The 19,186-nt window shown below is 42.5% G+C and overlaps 1 protein-coding gene across 1 annotated transcript in view; it reads right to left on the bottom strand.

Moving 5' to 3' along the window:
* Positions 1–19,186, bottom strand: part of MTHFD1 (methylenetetrahydrofolate dehydrogenase, cyclohydrolase and formyltetrahydrofolate synthetase 1) — a 51,559-nt gene that overhangs the window by 21,544 nt on the left and 10,829 nt on the right. Inside the window, exons 2-12 of the mRNA XM_031453853.2 lie at positions 18,592–18,676; positions 12,665–12,724; positions 12,195–12,248; positions 11,211–11,347; positions 10,989–11,089; positions 9,075–9,211; positions 8,066–8,177; positions 3,727–3,854; positions 3,140–3,237; positions 2,789–2,962; positions 1,983–2,119 (exon numbers count right to left, since the gene is read on the bottom strand). Coding sequence (XP_031309713.1) covers positions 1,983–2,119; positions 2,789–2,962; positions 3,140–3,237; positions 3,727–3,854; positions 8,066–8,177; positions 9,075–9,211; positions 10,989–11,089; positions 11,211–11,347; positions 12,195–12,248; positions 12,665–12,724; positions 18,592–18,676 — 1,223 coding nt within the window. The remainder of the gene's footprint in view (positions 1–1,982; positions 2,120–2,788; positions 2,963–3,139; positions 3,238–3,726; positions 3,855–8,065; positions 8,178–9,074; positions 9,212–10,988; positions 11,090–11,210; positions 11,348–12,194; positions 12,249–12,664; positions 12,725–18,591; positions 18,677–19,186) is intronic.

Raw genomic sequence — 19,186 nt, 5'->3', positions numbered from 1 at the left:
GCATATTATTTTATTTACTTTTTTCCAACCATTTGGACAGATTTGATCAAGTGTTTCCTAATTTTCTTTATCAAGCTAAACCATTTGATCTTGTTCATGCTGAATAGTGTCTCAGTTGGATCCGAATCTAACTGATGAAACCATGAACACATACATAACCTACTCACTATCTTTAGAAACAGGTGCCCCGTGATTCCTACCATGTGTTAAAAGACCCAGCCTACAGTTACATAAAAGCAGACCTGTTCAGTTTCCTACTCTTATAAACACTACTCTGACATTTTAAAAAAAGAATATTTAAAATACACACACCAACAGAGACTGCAATTCTTCCTAAGTAGGACACACATTTTAGAAAACAGCTTAACTGCTAGATTTTTGCTGGCCCATTTGGATTATTAACCAAAAGTCAGTTAAAAAAAAGTGTCCAGGTTATCAGGTTATCAGTGAGATAAAAGTCAATTTGAGGTAATGGTTTTTTGTGTGGGCTTTTTTGCGAGGCAGAGATCACGCAATGAAAATGGGGCAATTCGTGTTAAGAGGAAAAGCAGAGTGCTGGGTTCAATAAGCAGAACAAGGAGGGAGGGTATAGCTTAGGGGTAGAGTGAGTGCTAAGCATGCACGAGGTCCTGGGTTCAACCCCCAGTGCCTCCACTAAAATAAACAAACAAACAAATCTAATTATTATCCCCCCCCCAAAAAAAACCAAACAAACAAAAAGCAGAACAAAGGGAAAGGCTCATTCTGAATTAAAAGGGGCTTGTTAAGACAAGCTCAAAAGCAGAACTAAGTTAACACACTTGGCTAAAGAGGGGCAAAAGTGTACCCTGTGTAAAGATTCATAGTAACCACTAGAACAAGCAGGTATGTGACACCCTAACACTAAGCAAATGACAAAGCTAACGCTGAGAACCTATTACAATCAATAATAATCTGAATTAGAAGAACACCATGCTGCAGTCATCAAAAACTGATGGCAAAGTACGGTTACTGATGTGTTTTCATCTCATCAGAAGAAATGCTGTTTTAGAGCTTGAAATAGACCCGGGGGCTCCCTCTGGTACTTGAAGACAGTGCCTTGACCAAGTTACCTCTGAAGTCCCAGATGCCACTGTAAGTGGTGATAATACTACCCTATATTAGAAAATAAAACAACTGGCAAAGACCGCTTAGCACAAAACCTGGCACAAAGCTTATATTTAATAAGCAAAGGCTTTTCTTACTCCCACATGGGAAACATCTGTAGGGTCTGTCTTTGTCTCTAGAAAGTCAGCATGGTGATCAGTCTCTGTGATTACCTTCACTGTTACTGTGACAGCTGACTATCAGTCAAACGAAAGGAAAGCATCCCTGTAACTGAATCGCTTTGCTCTACACCTGAAACTAACACTGTGAGTCCATTACACTTCAATAAAAAATAAAATTAAAAAAGATACAAGGCTATATTGTAAGGCATATTTTATAATAACTTTAAATGGAGTATAATCTATAAAAATACTGTATCACTATGTTGTATACTTGAAACATACTAGTCTAATAGTGTAAATCAATGATACTTCAATAAAAAATGAATTGAAAGGGTATAGCTCAGTGGTAGAGCACATGCCTAGCACACGGGAGGTCCTATGTTCAATCTCCAGTACCTCCATTTAAATAAATAAATAAATAAACATAATTACCTCTCTGCCCAAAACAAACAAACAAACAAACAAACAAAAGAGTTTAAAAAAAATTTTAAAGAAAGCATCCCTGGCTACATGTTACCCATCCCAGGGAATCCCTGTGCAGTGCCAGACAGTGGCAGCAGCAGCGGGGGTGATCTGATGAACGCCATCACCAAAAACACAACAGGGGGTGAGAGGAAGACGGTCCCAGTGCCTGAATGAGTTGAAGACCCCCTAGACACTCACAGGCTGAGGGGGCCCGAGGAATGGAGGAGGGGCAGGTGCCCCCTGGCCAGCTAGGTCTGGTCCCACTAATACCTTTTATTCCGAAGGTGGGGCCCTGTGAAGGCTGTCGCACGCACGCGAAGACGTTCTGATGGAGATGGGCACCGAAGGCCTGCACCAGCCCAATCGTGGTTGTGCTTTTCCCCTCGCCCAAGGGTGTTGGAGTTATTCTTCAAGATGAAATCAAAAGAGGAAAATTAAATTTATGTGAATTAAATCCATGTATCACTAAGTCAGGTCTAACAGATGCTGGAGAATGACTCTTAATCTGAATAATTAGAAAGATGAAAGGCATGAAAGTGATCTTTTCTGAGAGTCTTAGTTGTAACTTCCCCTCAGTTTTAAATTAAAAAAGACTTCTGCACTTCAGCTCTTCTGACTGTAAGGGGCAAATATAATTTACCTTATAAGAGATATTGCTACAATTTTAATTTCTCAATTTAGTCTCAGAAACTAGCTTTTATATGTATATAACTCAGCCAAGCAAAAAGAAAGATGAATGTTCAAAAGGACTACAGAATTAATGAATTTTGGGTTAAAAAAGGCAATCCCATCTGAAGACCAGGTTTTAAGACCCAAATTCTTCCACTTACTAGATGAATAACCTTGGCAAATTTTCTCATCTCTGCAGAATTATACTCTACTCTTACCTCACAGGGTTGCTGTAAGAATCAAATTAAATACATGTGAAAATGCTAAAACTAAATTAAAGGAACCTCTACATATACATGCTACATGCAAATGAAACCCCTGGTAATAATAATCAGGACTAATATTAAGATTCAATTGAAAAAAAAAGAGAAAGATTCAATTGGTAAAGGAACATTTAAAAACCATACCCGGTCACCACCACGTATTTCCCGTCGGGCTGGTGTTTCAGGCGTTCCAGCGCTGACAGCAGGACTTTGGCCTTGGTTTCACCATACAATTCTACCTCTTCAGAGAACAGACCAATTTCTCGAGCCAGGTTACCAATGGGCTTTGGCTTGCAAGCCCGTGATATATCGATGTCACTTAGAAGAAACACAGAAAATATGTATCAATCTTTATCCACTGGATTCAATTAATCCCATCCTACCCACCCCAACCACTGGTGGTGCTTTCTGAGGGGGCATACACACAACCAGGGCCTCCATCAGCTAAAAACCCACAGTCCGCAGAGGTTCAAACTAGTAAAATTTTATTTTCACCTTGGCACGGGTGTCTTGAGGTTAAGTTTGTTATACTGAATGATCCACTTTCCCGGCTTACATTTCTCCAGGAAACGCTTTGCACTCTCTACCGTGCTCTAAACAAAAGGACACAAATGGAACTGAGAAGAGGTGATGGTTTTAACCTCCGTCTCAATTCCTAATCCCAGTCACTCAAGTTTAATCACAAAATGAACAGCTTCATGATCCGCCTATTAACATGCTTCGATTCTAGGCCAGAGTCTATAGGCAGCTTAAATGCCCTGGGCTGCCTGCCTCTCCCCCGCCAGCTGGTGTGTGTTAAGAAGGGCAAGAAGCCAAAACACACTGAGCAAAGCCAGGGTCTTTGCACTTTTCTTCCCCTGAAGTTATCACATTCCAGAGTCAATGAAAATCGTGCTGCCCCTGCTTTCCTCCATGTGTATGACCGATTCAACCTCTCAGTTCTTCCATTCCCTTTTTTACTTCAGAAGATTCCCATCCTTACTTAGACTCTGAGTAGGTCCTTCTGACATTTCCATGTGGGGAGAAAAGCAGTACCTGGAATTCTGTCTAGAACTATTACACAAACTTCCATTCACACCCACCTCCATTAGCATCGCCACTGTCATGGGCCCAACGCCTCCAGGAACGGGGGTGATGAAGCTCGCCCTCTCCTTGGCCTCATTGTATGACACGTCACCCACAACTCTCCTCCCACTTGCTTTTGTATTGTCTGGTCAAGAGGGAAAAAAATCAAAGCACAGCCTCAGAATCACAATCCTGGTGTTTATTTCTAAGTTAGGTGATTAACTACAACAGCTTGCTCCAAAATCTAAGTCGAGTTTGGGGTGTGTAGTCCCATCTGGTTCAAGTGTCGACTTTACTCAAAAGCCATGGGATGACAGGTATTCGCTATTTCCTAGGGATAAATTTATTTTACCTGCAAAATTCCACAAGATGCTTCAGTGGTTTCTCAAAACCAGGTGAATTTTTTTTTTATTCTTAAAGCCAATCACCCAATATATAATGAGCACCTTTTAAAATGTTAATTTGCTAAGGCCTTCAAAGGAATTTTTTGGGTGCACAAAGCTCCAACTATATCACAGCTGCCAGATACTGTTTCTACAGCAACTGTCAGCATTTTGTAAGTTCCAGGCATGAGCTGGAGGAACAATTTAACATCCAATTCCAAAGACGAGCAGCTACTTAAATGTATGCAAAAGGCAAAGAATATAATTACACTTCCCTTAAAAGGATACCAGAACAACTACAAATCTTACCAGCAAAGAAGAGCTATTCAAGAGAACAAACCCCATGATGCATCATTGCTCATGCACACCAAGTACATCCTACCTTTGGCTTCAGTGCACTTCCGGGAGGGGCTGGGGACAGAGCTAGACCTTTTGGCTCTAAGACTTCCAAGGCAGGATCTGGTAGGATCTTAGCCACTTCATCTCTTTGATCAGATCGCCACAAAGGAGAAAGGAAGCTTCATAGTTCAACCAAAAAGCCAGAAATAAGTGACCTAGGCTCTAGGATCAGCTCTTCCCCTAACTGCTAGTTCTCAGCCCCTGGGGGCTCCTTACCGATCAAAAGTCCAATCCAAAGGTGCAAAGAAGGATGAATACTACCTATTTCGCAAACTTGCTGAGAATCAAGTGAGAAATTGTGTATGTTTCTTGAAACTGAAGAAGCATTCTCCAAACATAAGGGTTTCTCTCCCCATCCTAGATAAATAAGATATTTTCTGTATGTAATCCAAGGAACACAACTCCTTGGGAAGGCTTCAGGTTTCTAGATTATGAAGCAGCAAGCTTTTGCTATGGCAGAACATTTCCTCTCCTAACCACTAAGGCTGTTTCAAAAAGCCAAGGAAATACAGTTGAACGCTGCCCTTTGTATAGGTTTCAATTGTCTAACCCTGAAGTTTGCTTAAAAATGTCCCTGCAGCTATTTCTATTTCGGAGTGTTAGTCACTTTCTCTGTGTGTTTCTCCATACACAGAAGACACGTCAATTACTGCACAACTTAATGCTGCACTGGGTGAGCTCAGCTCTGCTCTTTAACTCTCAGGGCTGACTTGAGTGCCCTCTGATGTAAGTACAGGGTTTCATGGGAAGTGTGATGTGGTCAGTGGACCATGTCTCAGTGAAAGTTATGGCTTCAGTAACCAACATTTTGGCTGTCTACCCCAGCCCTAGAATTTCTCTTTCAACGGGAACTATTAGTACAAATCTATTTCAGATCCAGCTGAGCCTTGACTCCTTCACATGTAATTTGGGGACCCCAGTAAGAGAGTCCAGCATAAAAGCTGCTACACTGGATAGGTTGAGACTGGATTAGGGAAGGGAGTCGTTTCCCCCTTTTATAACCCTTCCAAATAAAACACACTATTAATCCAACCCTTCTCAAATTATTTTTAGTAAGCCAAGCAGGTAGAACACTTTCACATATTTCTCTGGCCAATACTTTCTGCTCTGCACTTAAATCTTAAAAAATATTCCTTAAACGACAACTACATATCTTAATTCATCCTTAATTTGGAAAATGACTTAAGATATTATTCCTGAATGGACCATGCAAACAATTTAAATAATCAAAACATGAATCCTTCAAGAAGTGGCCCAGCTGTGGAACATGGTATTTCAAAAATGAACATTGCAAAGAACAGTCTTCAGGTCTTCCAGGAACATGTAAGTCCGATTCTGCTGTCCTTGGGAAACAGTAACATCTAGTCTTATTGATACTTCACCTACATGCCCAGGGTCAGTAAAAGTACAGCTGACCAGGAAGGAAGATACTGCTTTGACCTAATTCACATTTTACCATCTACATGAGGAATACATTTGTGCAGGATGGTAAGTTCTGTGCGTAAGTCAACATTTCATACCTGTCTGCAAGACTCAAGAGCCCCACCTGGGTTTTGCTTCTTCTATCTCTCAAATCCAGTCCAAAAAGAAAAAAAGCCAAAAGCAGAAATATGACACAGAAGATACAAGGTTTTCAACAGAATGAGCCTGAATGCCATATTGCAAGGGCTGTAAGTGAGGCGTTGTAGGAGAGCAATTTCTTTATCATCCATTAGATAATTACAGCACAAGAAAATGAGTGATCAATTATGAGCTACTGTCTTAAAAGCATGGTACGGAGAGTGGGAGGGAGGTTAAAAACGGTGAAGGCTTGACAGTGACTAATGTTCCTGGCAGCTTAGTGTCTATATTTCAAACTTGAGATGGGAAGGGAGAAAAAAGGAATATTCTTCAACAATCCGACAGATGCAAGTGCCAGCAGTCAGAGGGCACAGGCTGGACATGGCACCGCAGAGACCACTGCCCTGAGGTACCTAAGGGCAGACTAACGGCGAAGAGCACAGGACAGCAAGCGTGAGACACCAGAGGAACACCCAGCTCTGTCGGGGGGGCGGGGTGTGCGGAACAGGGTTGGGGGAGAAGAATTTTCAAAGGAGGAGAGATCATCTCTTGCTGAAGGGCAATCAGACAAAGTCTGGAGGGAAGAATGGACATTTCGGACAGGGAGGAGGTGGGGAGGAAGTCTCTGAAAGTGAAGAGCACAGTTGAGCTTTACTCAGTTGTGCAGCCCACAGACTGGGATGGTGCTGGATACACAGAAACAGGTGCTTGATTAAAGACTGGTCCTTTCTTGGGGGTGGAAAGAGATAAATTAGAAGTTTGGGATTAGCAGATACAAACTACTATATCTAAAATAAATAAACAACAAGGTCCTACTGCATAGCACAGGAAACTACATTCAATATCTTCTAATAACCTATAATGAAAAAGAGTATATATATATATGGATAACTGAGTTACTATGCTGTACACCAGAAACTAACATAACATTGTAAACCGACTATACTTCAATAAAAATAAATCTTTTTTAAAAGGATCGTTCCTTTCTTGAACTCACAAGGTATGCATCCAAGTATTCACTGAATTGTCCTTTCAGAGTTTAAGTCTGAAAACTTCACAATGAAAGAGCAGCCTGCTCCACGTGAGATTCAGGCACAGGAGCGCAGAGGACAAATGGGGCGTGCGTGGGAAGGGCACATGACCCCTTGTACGATGGTTCAAGACAGGATCCACAAAGTGCATGTGAAGAAAAAGGCCGCAGAGGTGGCTGAAACTAGCATGGGGCTAAGGAGTCTGACAAGTAACAGGGGAGAAGGAGGCTCACGGGTCCACATCAAGACCCGTGAATGTGGCAAGAGCACGCAGATGGATCTAAGTGAGAGTCAGTCGGCGGCCGGGAGACCAGGGAGAAATTCAAACACTGCATTTGGTGGAGAAGGGGACAATGAGAACAAAGAAGAGAGGGGAAAAATTTCTAATATTAAAAAATGGATTCACATATAAAACAAAAGGGAGGGAAACCGAAAGGGCTTCAGACCTGTGGGAAGGAAGAATATCACTAACCAAACAGGGGAGTGAGGAGTAACTCAGGCATGAGGATGCCAAGTCTGTTTTGGACATGACTACAAGGCTGGGTTTATCCTCTCAGCCTGGAAAAGGCCCAGGTCAAACGTCTTCTTTGCAAAGACCTAATTAGAGGACTCTTGGCAGCATGAATCCCTCTCCTGGAGCCTCGCAGCACTTTGCAAAGATCACGCTGTATTTTAAATTCATCCATCCCTTGTTAAAATAGAGGGTGATCTCTACATGATGATAAAGTGAGATCTCCTCTTGCCTTCTCCCCCACCCTCTCCGTGGACAAAGTCATCTGGGAAGTCATCTGGGACTGCACAGCACACTGGCTGACGTCACGGGCTCTGCCCTCGAGGGGCAGCTCCACCACTTACTACCTGCATGCACCCATGGGCAGGCCAAGCCTTCTCAACCTTAGCACTTCAAGCCTGAAACAGTACAAGGGGTTCTCACTTGGGCTACATCTTCCTCTGCCCAGCCCACCTCCTCCAGCAACACTCACCTGGGACATAATTGATTCCACAGTCGATGACTATCGCCCCAGGTTTGATCCACTCCCCTTTCACCATTTCAGGCTGACCCACTGCAACTACCAGGATGTCACCTTTATTTACCTAGGGAAAGAGGGTTCTGACTTCAGAAATTAAACAGTGACACATAAAAAAATCTAGGTGCAGAAAAGACATCCCTAAACTTTGCATGAAATTCTTCATTGTCATCAGCTATTTTATGCAAGTCATGCGCCATCTCCGACAGCCATTCATATACTGTGCTCATTCCTACACATGTCAAAACCTCCCCTTCCACTAGACATTTTATTGAATGGGGAACTTGGGAACCTGCAGGGTAGGGAGGAGCACAGGCTTGGAGCCACAGGCCCGGGACAATGTCCCTGAATTACACGACACCTGGAGACTGCTCCATCTCCTCCAGAATGAGGGGTCACAACCTTCCACAGAGCACTGCTCGGGGAGGACAAACGAGGTGCTGGGCCTCTCTGCTGGGCTCTCTCCACATTTAAGAGGCTGTGCTGTCAATGGGATGTGTCCATGTGAGAATTCTTCAGCTCAGGAATCTAATGCAGGGGTCAAGAACAAGTTGTGACTGATGTCACAAGACCACTGTCTACACCCTCCCTGGGACACCTCCACCTCTGAGGCTACCACTGTCATGTATCTGGGATCTGGCTACCCCCCAGTTCCTATGCTGCTCATCCCTACATACCATGAGATGGGCTAATGTAGAAAGAATATAGTCAAAACAAAATCTTTATACACTTGTGCAAGTTTTTAATTTGAATCTGCTTCTTCATCTTGTGAAATAGACAAGAACCACAGAACTGTTATGTTAAAGGAGATAACAAGGTAAAGTACACGGCAGTTTCTGGCACTTAAATGTTAGCTATTCCCATTATGCAAGAACCCCCACCACATACGGGAACATTCGTGCATACATGCATGTGCACACGCACACACACACACAGAACGCCTTCCACTCTGTCGACCCCTTACCTCCTCGTTTAGATTGGCAGTCCTGGAGTGGCAGGTGGTCACTGTGGCATGGTTCCACAGAAGCAAGTCATGCATCGGGGCACCAACTATCTTGCTGCGCCCGACCACGACAGCATGCCTCCCGGCAATCTTTACCCCTGGAAGAGAAGCCAGCTTGCATCAGAGAAATAGGGCAAGCTGCCTTCCTTTGCATGCCGCCTCAACAGGAAAATTCAGAACAAGTGCACAAAAACAGGTTCTTAGCATCAAAAAGACATCTTCCTAAAGCTATTCCTTCTTTGGCAACTCAGTGTTTCAGTTTCAAATTGGGACATATACATGTGTCCCACTTGCTGTGGGCTTTTGAGAGCAGCTTAAGCCCAGATCCATTCATTGAGTCATAGGAGAGTGGGAAGAAAACCTACACTCAAGGCAAAAAGAAACCCTGACATACAGCTCAACAGCCATATGGAAGAAGACAGCAGGTTAAACCACATGGAAGAACAGCTATAACAAACAGGGTGCACGTAATGGGGTGGAGGGAAGCGAGGGAAATTACATCAGTATCAGTAAATCTTTAGTTCTTCAAACAAATTTCTCCTCTGGCTTAGGGCCTGAGCCACAGTGTTATTTGCAGGGAAGTGGTAAAGGGGCACTTTAACTTAGTAGAAAGCTTTCTTTTCGTTTACTCAGTACCCGTTCTTCTGGCACTATTCCAACGTCCTTTTCAGGGCAGACATACTCTACTCTGTAGAGGTGGTTTGGGTGAGCACCAGCGGGTAAGTGACCACAATCATCCTCTGGCCAATGGGATCCATCCCATGGCTATGAGGCATTAGGATGGAACACGCTGGAGCTGCTCGGGACCACCAAGTGGAGCTGAGGATGAGCTACCACATAGAGGGGAGCAGAGGAAAGGTCTTGAGGACTCCGCTGAGTCCCTCTACCCAGCCCTGTGGAAGTGGATGCTTGCTTCGGGGAGTGTGGGTTTAAAGTGTGCTTGTCACTTAACATTAACCCCATCCCCGAAAGATAAGTTTCTATATAATGTTCACATCATGAACATCTAGAAGTAAAGCCCTCACAGTGTGAAGTGTTTAAAAGGTACCCAGCTATACTTCTTAGGGTTCAACAAAGGACCTGAAGCTGCATTCGGGCAAATGGTAGCTTCACTATCAACAGGAGGAAGTGGGAAGCCTGCAGGCGCTGTGGCTCACAGGACTTGTCTCTACCAAGCTGTAACACACTGTGTGCTCGGCACGCCATAGAGTATAAATTTAGTTGTAGGACTGAACAGCAATAGCTGTCCCAAGGCTTATAGCTTGACCTTTCCTTGCCAGCCACAGAAAATTTTCCCTTATGTTAGCCAACATTTTCCACTTGAAATTTCTAATCCACCTCCTCTAAACAGGACACCATGCCTTGCAAAAAATAACCTCTGCTGAAAAGTATTCATGATGAAATTAAAATACCATGATGCTGACCAGGTAATGGGCTAATATGGCCAACTGCTCAAGAGATTCATTTCCAGCTGTCTGTCTAGTCCTAGAACTACAATGGAGACTTGGTGCCCACTCTGGGGTGGGGACTTTCCACTCTGTACCCTTACAGACTATCTGAATCCTTTTTACCATACAGGTTATTTTTTCATACAAAATAAATTGCTTTGAAGTCAACTACTGAGTTCAACTCTTGGCTCTGTTCCCTCTTGGACAAATTACTCAACATCTCCCAGCCTGTTTTCTCAGCTGTCAAACAATAAGAGTACCTACTTCATAGGGCTATTGAGAAAGTTGAGATTTTAGGTCAGGAAGCCCCTAGCGGATAGGTCCAGTGCCAATCCACTTATTTAGGGCCCACAGCGTACCTCCCTTATAGTTTTACAGGTCAAGACCAGGCTCCACAGAATGGTACTTTACTTTTGTCTGTTTTTACCTGTCTCTTTGATGAGTTCCAAGCATCCTTTGGGTGTACAAGGGATGAAACAGTCATTGAGGTCACCTCTAGCAAGTTTTCCAGCATTGATGCTACTCAGTCTAAAAGAAGGAAAGTGAAAGATGTCTTTCCTCTTTAGAAGCAAAATGGTGTGTTCCCGAAATAGAAATGTATTATAATTAGAATCATGCAATGTGGTACAGACAGCCAAGCCAAACTCACCCGTCCACATCCTTTTCGGGTGCAATAGCATTGACCAGTGCTTCAGTGTTAATGGGATTCTCTGAATCTAAAGGTAGCTGCACTATGAACCCATGTACAGTGAGGTCTTCATTCAAAGACGTAATGCACTTTAACACCTAGAAGTAATACCACATACAATTTGTATACCACATAGAAAGGGTGGCAACACTTTCTAAGTCAAAAGCCAGCCTGCCACATTTTCCCCTGAGAGTTTAATTGTAATCCTCTGAGAATATAACTTCCTTTGGCTCCTGAGGGCAACTCTACTTTAATACAGAATGTAACCTTCAGGTGTCTGGTAAGAAATCCATCAAATTAAAGAGCTAAGAACTTTAGTAAAAATCATTATCCAAATCAAGATTCCTGTGATGACAGAAATATTCCATAATTTGCATCTTACAATGTCAAAGTGGCTACTGAATATTTGAAATGTGGCTAGTTCATCTAAGGAACTGAATTCTAAACTTTATTTCATTTTAATTAAATGGCCACATGGGGCCAGTGGCCACCCTGCTGGACAGTGCAGACACAGAACATTTCCATGACCTCAGAAAGGTTCTTTCTCCCCCTGCGCCTTCACAGCTAATCCCCCACCTACGGCAACCACAGTTCTGACTTTAATCACCGATGGTTTGTTCTGCCTGTCCTTGAACATCATGTATATAGAATATGCATTTCATTTTTAAAATGCAATACAGGCCAAGGACCAGTTTCTAATGAACATCGCAGGTGATGTGGAAACAAACGACGCGGCAGTCCCACTGTGAGCGCCACACACTCATACGCAGGACGGCCCCGTTTACTCTGTGGGTATTTCCAAAGATTCTTCCGGAGGCCCAGTCTGTGAAGACTTGGTGGTCTCTTATATGTTTAATGTTATCGGTTCCCAAAGTTTCCCCAAACCAAAACCAGACAGGAAAGCACTTTGGCTGCCCTCTTAACAGCTGGTTCCTAACAGCTCACCTCAGATTCTGTGGCCGTGCGTGGTAACTTAATGTGCTTGACTTTGATCCCAACCTGCAAGAATGAACATTTAAAACAGGAACATGGCAAAAGGACTTGAGATATGGGCCCATTTCTTCCACAGATAGGAGTAAAACCAACCAGGCGGTGCTGAGCATCATGTCACCCTCCTCTGTCCTGAGAATGAGTCTCTCAGTTTGACCCATTCGTCAGGTATTTGCTGCCTGTCACCACTGCACTTTGCAGTTTCCTGCCCACGACTCCTGTCCTCTGGGAGCACACAGATCACTGATTAGAAAACATTCCAGGGCAAAATAAGAGGCCAAAGCTCTGCCACCCATTTCTAACTTGCAAAATAGGGCGATAAACGTTTTTATGGGAGGACCGCAAGGGGCAAGGGATAACAGACAGGGCCTGGAGGGGGGTAAGGGCAGGGGTGGGGGTGATGGCACCCCTGTTCTGGGCCTTACCTCTTCAGCAGCCTTCAGCTTCACACTTATATAAAGGTTAGAATCATCTCTGTTGCCAACCTAGAATGACAAAGACATGCAAATCAGACAATTAGGGAAAGCCAAAGTGTAAGGAAAAGCTTCTAAAATTTTAGTTTTGATAAAAGGAATGTTTAATCATGAGATTCCTGCTGCAGAGAACTTTTACAGGAGAATCAGGAGAACGTAGGGACAGCATGGAGATGTGAACGTAAGTGGTATCACCCATCCCTCTCTGAACAAAGCACACCTGACTCCCACTGAAAAGCCAAAAGAAGAGAAAACAGGGGACAGCTGCATCGGCCTTGGAAACTAAGCAAGGATGTGACAGGCCTGCCTAAAACGTGTGGAATTTCTGCTTGCCACCAGGTTGACGTGCCAGAACAAAAGGGCATGACGGCTGAGGAAATGTCATCAGAGCTCTGGTGTACATTCTGCACCCTCTCCCCACCCCGGGGACAGAGGAAAGCTCTCAAGCCCCACCACACAGAGAAGAGAAACCAGCGAGGGTGGACCTAATCCCAGCTCACATAGAACAGACACCTACGTGAGGCAAAGGGCAGTCTGCTGCCCTCCAGATGGGGAGGAAAAAGCACGAAGAAGCTGAACCTTCTGACCCGCCACTCTAGGTCTCACTATGTTCCCCGTTTCTTTAATTACAGACATATTTAGGTTTTCATTGTAATCATTTATCTGTAAAATTTTATTTTACAAGTATTTTTTCATGTTCTGATGGTTGACTTTTGTCCTTTTCAAGGCTGAAACAGTCTCTCAGGGTGATATGCCACAGTAAGTTTGGTTTTTCCCAAAACTGCAGTGGGAAAAATGGGAGGTCCCTTGACACCAAAATGAACTGACGCATGGTTCCTTTAAACGGGACGACTGTGGAGAAAGAAGCTGGCCTTAAGGAGAGTCTCTCCAGTTCCTGTCCTGTTGATGCTGCTCTGGGAAGCCCCTGTCAGGCTCACAGCACATGGCCTTACTCTTAGCTTCAGGTGTCCTTTATAGAGAGATTCTCAGTTTTGCCAGTGCTAATTTGAATGTCAAGAGAGGCCGATGAGTCCGGTGAGGGGAATTTGATTTTTCTATGGGTTATGTGCACCTCAGTGCATTAGTTGCTTCCTGTGGGGGCGTTCCTAGAATTTTAGTGCCTCTCATGTTTTTTCTTTGGTCATTTTCTATACATGGTCTTTGCCCCTATCATCCAACTCTCATTGATTCAGCTACCAGACTTAAAATACTTTGGGATTCTTAGCTCAAGGTAGGAAATATCAGAGTATTGTTTTTTCATTTTTATTAATACTGTAAACAAAGAATGTTGCCCGCCATTCCAGTTCCACAAGGATCAAGTCATTAGCCGCTACAGTCTCTGACCTGCAAGTACACCCTGAAAGAAATTCAGGATGAAACATTCTGTGTTTTGGATACATGGGCCCCTCCATAGTTAAAATACACATCTAAGGAAGTATCTCAATGACCCCAGATTCTTGCATCTTCCCACAAAAAGAAAAGCACTAAAACCATTAACTGAGATACCTGATCCTGTGACTAGCAGTATTCTTTCACTAAGCTCTTCACTGCCTGTTTCCCCAGCCAAAATTCTTGTATATATCCTGGCTCCTCCCCTACCTCTTCAGTTTCTACGAGCAATCCAAGAGGCAGTCTCCTGGGCTAATTAGGGAAGGGAGGAAATGCAGAAACTAGGGAACAGTCAAGAAACAATAGTACAGCCTTGGGGCAAGGTCCAGGTTCCTCCTCAAGGAATCTACATCATATCTTTGAGATCTTCCCCTAAACTGGGTGGAGGACCACAACTTCAGGCTGAGCACAAGATTCCTGAAACACTGCCCCATTACCTCACCACCAACCAATCTGAAGAGTTGCACACTCTGCAGCCCTCACCCCAAATTTTGCCTATATAAATTTAATGTTCGGGTTTTCTGAGCATGAGCCATCTGTTTTCCTGTTTGTCCCTGCAGTAGACCTTTCTCTGCTCCAAATTCTGACGTTTCCGTTTGTTTGGCCTCACTCTTTCGGTAACGATAGTTATAAGCACATGTCACAGTTTTAGTTATAAGCACATGTCACAGTTTTATTGTAATCCTAATGCAAAGGAAAAGACCTCTTGGGATGCAGTTCAAATACTCCTAGTAGAGGCATTTTATAGGGAAAAATGGTTATACAACATTGATAGACTGGAGACAGAAAGAACGTTTAGTTGAAGAACAGTAGATTCTTGACTGACAGTCAAGTGGGTGGATAGAAGACTGGTTTCCCAGAACAAATCTTAATTCCATTATAGTTTATCAAAAAAAAAAATCACTTGAGGATTTTTATCAGAAATACACATTTCTTCCTTGAAGAAGGTGAATTACATCATCTAGAAAAGGCCCTATCCCAGAACAAGTTAGGGATAACATTTTTACACCAGGAGTCTGCAAACTGTTTCTGTAAAGGGTCAGACAGCATCTATTTTAGGTCTTTGAGCATCTATTTTAGGTCTTTCAGGCCACATACTCTGTCATACATTTTTCTTATCTAACCATTTACAACCTGAGCAGTTTTGAACATGGGCCACAGTTTACCAATCCCTGTTTTACACCATAAAATTTCTTGGGTGTTAGCCTACTTGCTAAGTTTTCTTCTGCTCCAGGAGCCTTTTGCAGATTAATAAACTCAGGCTAGCTGAGTTTATTAATTTTTTTGTTTTGTCCATGCCTTTTGTGAGAACTGAATGAGTTACTGTATGTACAGTGCTCTGAATAACTCCTGGTAGGAAGCAAGTGTTAGTTATTATAATAGTTAAAATATATTATGGGCATATTTATGGAAACACAACCTTATTTGTATCTCTTATAATGAAAAGCCAAGTCTTAGTTTCCTTTAAATATTTAGTTGTTTGGGAAGCTACCAGTCCATAGTTTCAAAAGAAATTCCAACTTTTAGGCATATATCCCTGGACCAGATCCTGAATATCCTTGAATGTGATGCTAAGGAATTAGAAAGAAAATTGGGGCAAAGCAAATGGGTTTTGGACATAGACAGAGCTGGGGTCATATCCAGACTCAGGACCTTCCAGCCTGTGGCTTTGGGTAAGCTACCCAAGATCTTTGAGTATCAGTTACTGTGACTATAAGGAGACAGCTCCCATCCTGTAGACAAAGGCTAAAAATTAGAACAACTAGAAACATATGCAAATCATTTGAAATACAGTAGACATTCTACACAAGTCTGTCATTCTTTTCATAAAGGATGGGGAGTGGGTGTGGTTGGATGGATTGCAATTAGATCTGCATTTTGACAAGGGCTGCAATCAAGGTTAAAAGGACAAACTGGAAGCGCCCAGGTCAGAAGCCTGGAAGCAGGCACTGCAGTGGCCCATGGGGTGAAAGCAGCAGAAATCAAAAGGAGGGAACAGATCCCAAGATCAGGAGAGGCATTTTCAACAGCACGACAGTCCCTAAGGGGATGTGGTGAGCAGGGAGAGACCCTAAAGAGACATTTCAGGTTCCTGGTTTTTCTAGTTTTCAGGTTTTTCTGAGTACGTGGGGAAATGGTAGTGCCAGTCACCAGGATGGAGAAGAAACAAGAGGTTGGAGGTGGCACAGATGTGATTACAACATAATATATAAGCCTTGCATCATAGAAAGACATTGATTCTGGTGCTAAAGTGCAAGATTAAAATATTCCAACACTGTTTTCTTGGCAAGGACATAGGAGACAAGCTGCAGAACAGCGTTTATGTAACAAACACACTTTGCAAGCAATAAATTTAAAATACGAGTTTGGAAGCCAATCTTGAAAATCAGAAAAAAATAAAAACCCTCAATATTGCTACCAAAAGGTTTACAGAAGCAGAATTCTTGTCTACGACACTTACTCTTCCTACAACAAATAATTCACAAGTATAAGCCAAGAAATAGCGGGTCCTGCAAATGTACCAAGTGTACACCCACAACATACACCTTTGATTCTTAGTAATTTGCCAGAAAAGGAAAATCCAGCACAGCAGAGACCACACCAGGCAGAACAACAGGCCTTCTGTGCTTTTCTTCTCAGCTAAGGCCCTGTAGGTCATGAGTAGCAAGGAAGAGAAAATATTTAAGTACTATTCACTCTGAAATTCTTGATGAACATGGAACAGAAACTTAGCAAGGGATTAAATGATGTATGTAGAGACATACATACAGAGAGAAACAAAAAGTGAGGAAGCAGGTATTTCTAAAGGGAATTTCAAATGCAAGCTATCACTTTCCTAACTTCCCAATCAACTCTTCAAACATTCATTTGTACATTTGTTCACATGACACATATTAACACTCTTTACTGCCTCCTATACTGGGTGAATCTGGAGCTCTTGGAAGAAACGCTGGATAGAGGCCTAAGTTAGGAATTATTGTCCCATGTAGCTGCGGGACTGGGTAAGCTCACTTAGGGAAAGAATAAGGTGGAAAAGAGGTCTGAGGGCTGAGCCTTGAGGCACTCAAATGGTTTAGGTATCAGGAAGATGGCCAACAACAAACAAAGGAGATAAGAGAAGGGAGTGATGTCCTAGAAACCAAAAGTCTGGAACTCAGAAGAGATCCAGGTTTATAAGTTCCTAACCTACAGCTGATATTTGGGGCCAAATTAAATCGCCTAGGGCAAAAGGTTCCCCAAGCATGGTTCACACACTCTTGGGGAAAACCCAAGACCCTGTGAGAAGATCTGTGAGTGCCACCACAATACTACAATGTCATCTGCTTTTTTAACTGTATTGACATCCTGCAAGCCAAACTAGCCAATTTTTCAATGGAACACCATCTTTACTTGAAAGAACAACTGACAAACAATGATTATTTGGGCTTGAAAATTTGGCAAATATCTTCTCAAAATTGGACAAAGTCAGTCTGCTACTTCAAGGAAAATAACTAACAGTATTTGTTGCCAATGGTAAAATTCAAGCTTTCCAGCAAAAACTGGAGTCTTTTATCTACTCCCGTGAGCTTGACAACTTCTCAATACTTACTTTTCTGACGAGATCATTGGGAATATTAATGATTATGGTTTTTAAAATATTGCATAATGAAACATGTTAACATTCGTAGGATCTGCATAATTCAGTGAATTATTCCAAATGAGGCATGAAAGACAAAAGACAACAAAACCACGAACAGGTAAATATCCATTCAAATAGCAACATAAAACAGGATTTTGACTTAACAAAGTATGAAAGTTCACTGATATGGTTTCAGATGCCACATTGCAACTATTCTTTAAAAACATGACTTACTGAGCCCTGTAGTATTAAAAGAAAATTATCTGGGAAGACTATTAAAAGAACTCTTTCTTTTACAACCATACATCTGTAGAAGGTCAGATTTTCTTCATATATTTCAATCAAGCCAGCATAGCAAGAGGTTGAACACAAAAGTGGATGGGAACCTAGCTATCTTCTACTAAGCCAGACAGTTAAGGGTTTTGCAAAATGTAAAACAATGCCTCTCTTCTCACTCAATTTTGTTTTCTAAAAGTTTTTCATAAAAATGTTACTTACGCTAACGTATAATGAGCTTACTATTGGCATTTTAAAATGTATAAATATTTTAAGACTTCTTAGTTTTAATTTCTAATACAGTAAATGTCAATGGATAAAGCCATATAAACAAGGGCTCTCTAAGGTCTTAAGTTTCTAAGAGTGTAAAGGGGGCCTGAGAACAAACTCTGAAGAGACACTGGACTCAGGAAAGGGTCCCCACAGAGAACGGCAGAGGGCCGGGGCACACCAGCGTGGAGAAGTTGGGCTGGAGGAGCCTCAAAGAGAAGCTGCAAAGGTCTGCGGCAGAGGGAGAGGTCTGAGGTGCCTGCGGTCTTCAGAGCTACTGAGATTGACAAAGGAAGGGACTAGTGGAAATACACTATCACAATACCTGTAAAATTGCCAGACCTGGTGAGAAACCAGGTACTTGCTCCTTCATCTGAGTGATTTGGTTCTTCAGTTTCTCCCTTATTTGTCTAGAGAAAAGGGAAAAGATTGGAGTTAACACTTAATATTTCAAGCTACAAATAAGCGATGTGTGTTACTGGATGTATTCCTCTTTCAAATTAAAAGCACCTTCACTGGACAGACGTTATCTGGCATAAGATGCTCCTTGTAGCGCCCAACAATTTTCTAGGCTTCAAGAAGATATGGATCTAACTGCTGTTGACACTGACTGGGCCATGGGGTATGGGACAGTTAGTTTTAAACATATTAGTTGACAGTATTCAAAATCATACAGTGAACAAATAAAAACCTGGACCAGCACTTCTGGAAGACATCTAACCCTTGTCTTTTTCAGCATTTCCACTCTCCAGGTGCTGTTCGAAAAAAGTTGGCAGGAAAAAACTCAAGCTCACACCTTCTGCTCAACCTACTCTACCTAGTAAGACAAACACATGGTATCCATATAAGGCTGAGCAATAAATCAATGACTCTCACTCTGATTTCAATATGAATTTACAAATTATATCCTAATTTACAAA

The sequence above is a fragment of the Camelus dromedarius genome, chromosome 5, assembly GCF_036321535.1.
Source record: "Camelus dromedarius isolate mCamDro1 chromosome 5, mCamDro1.pat, whole genome shotgun sequence".
Classification (NCBI taxonomy): Eukaryota; Metazoa; Chordata; class Mammalia; order Artiodactyla; family Camelidae; genus Camelus; species Camelus dromedarius.
This window is presented reverse-complemented; position numbering and strand designations above follow the sequence as displayed.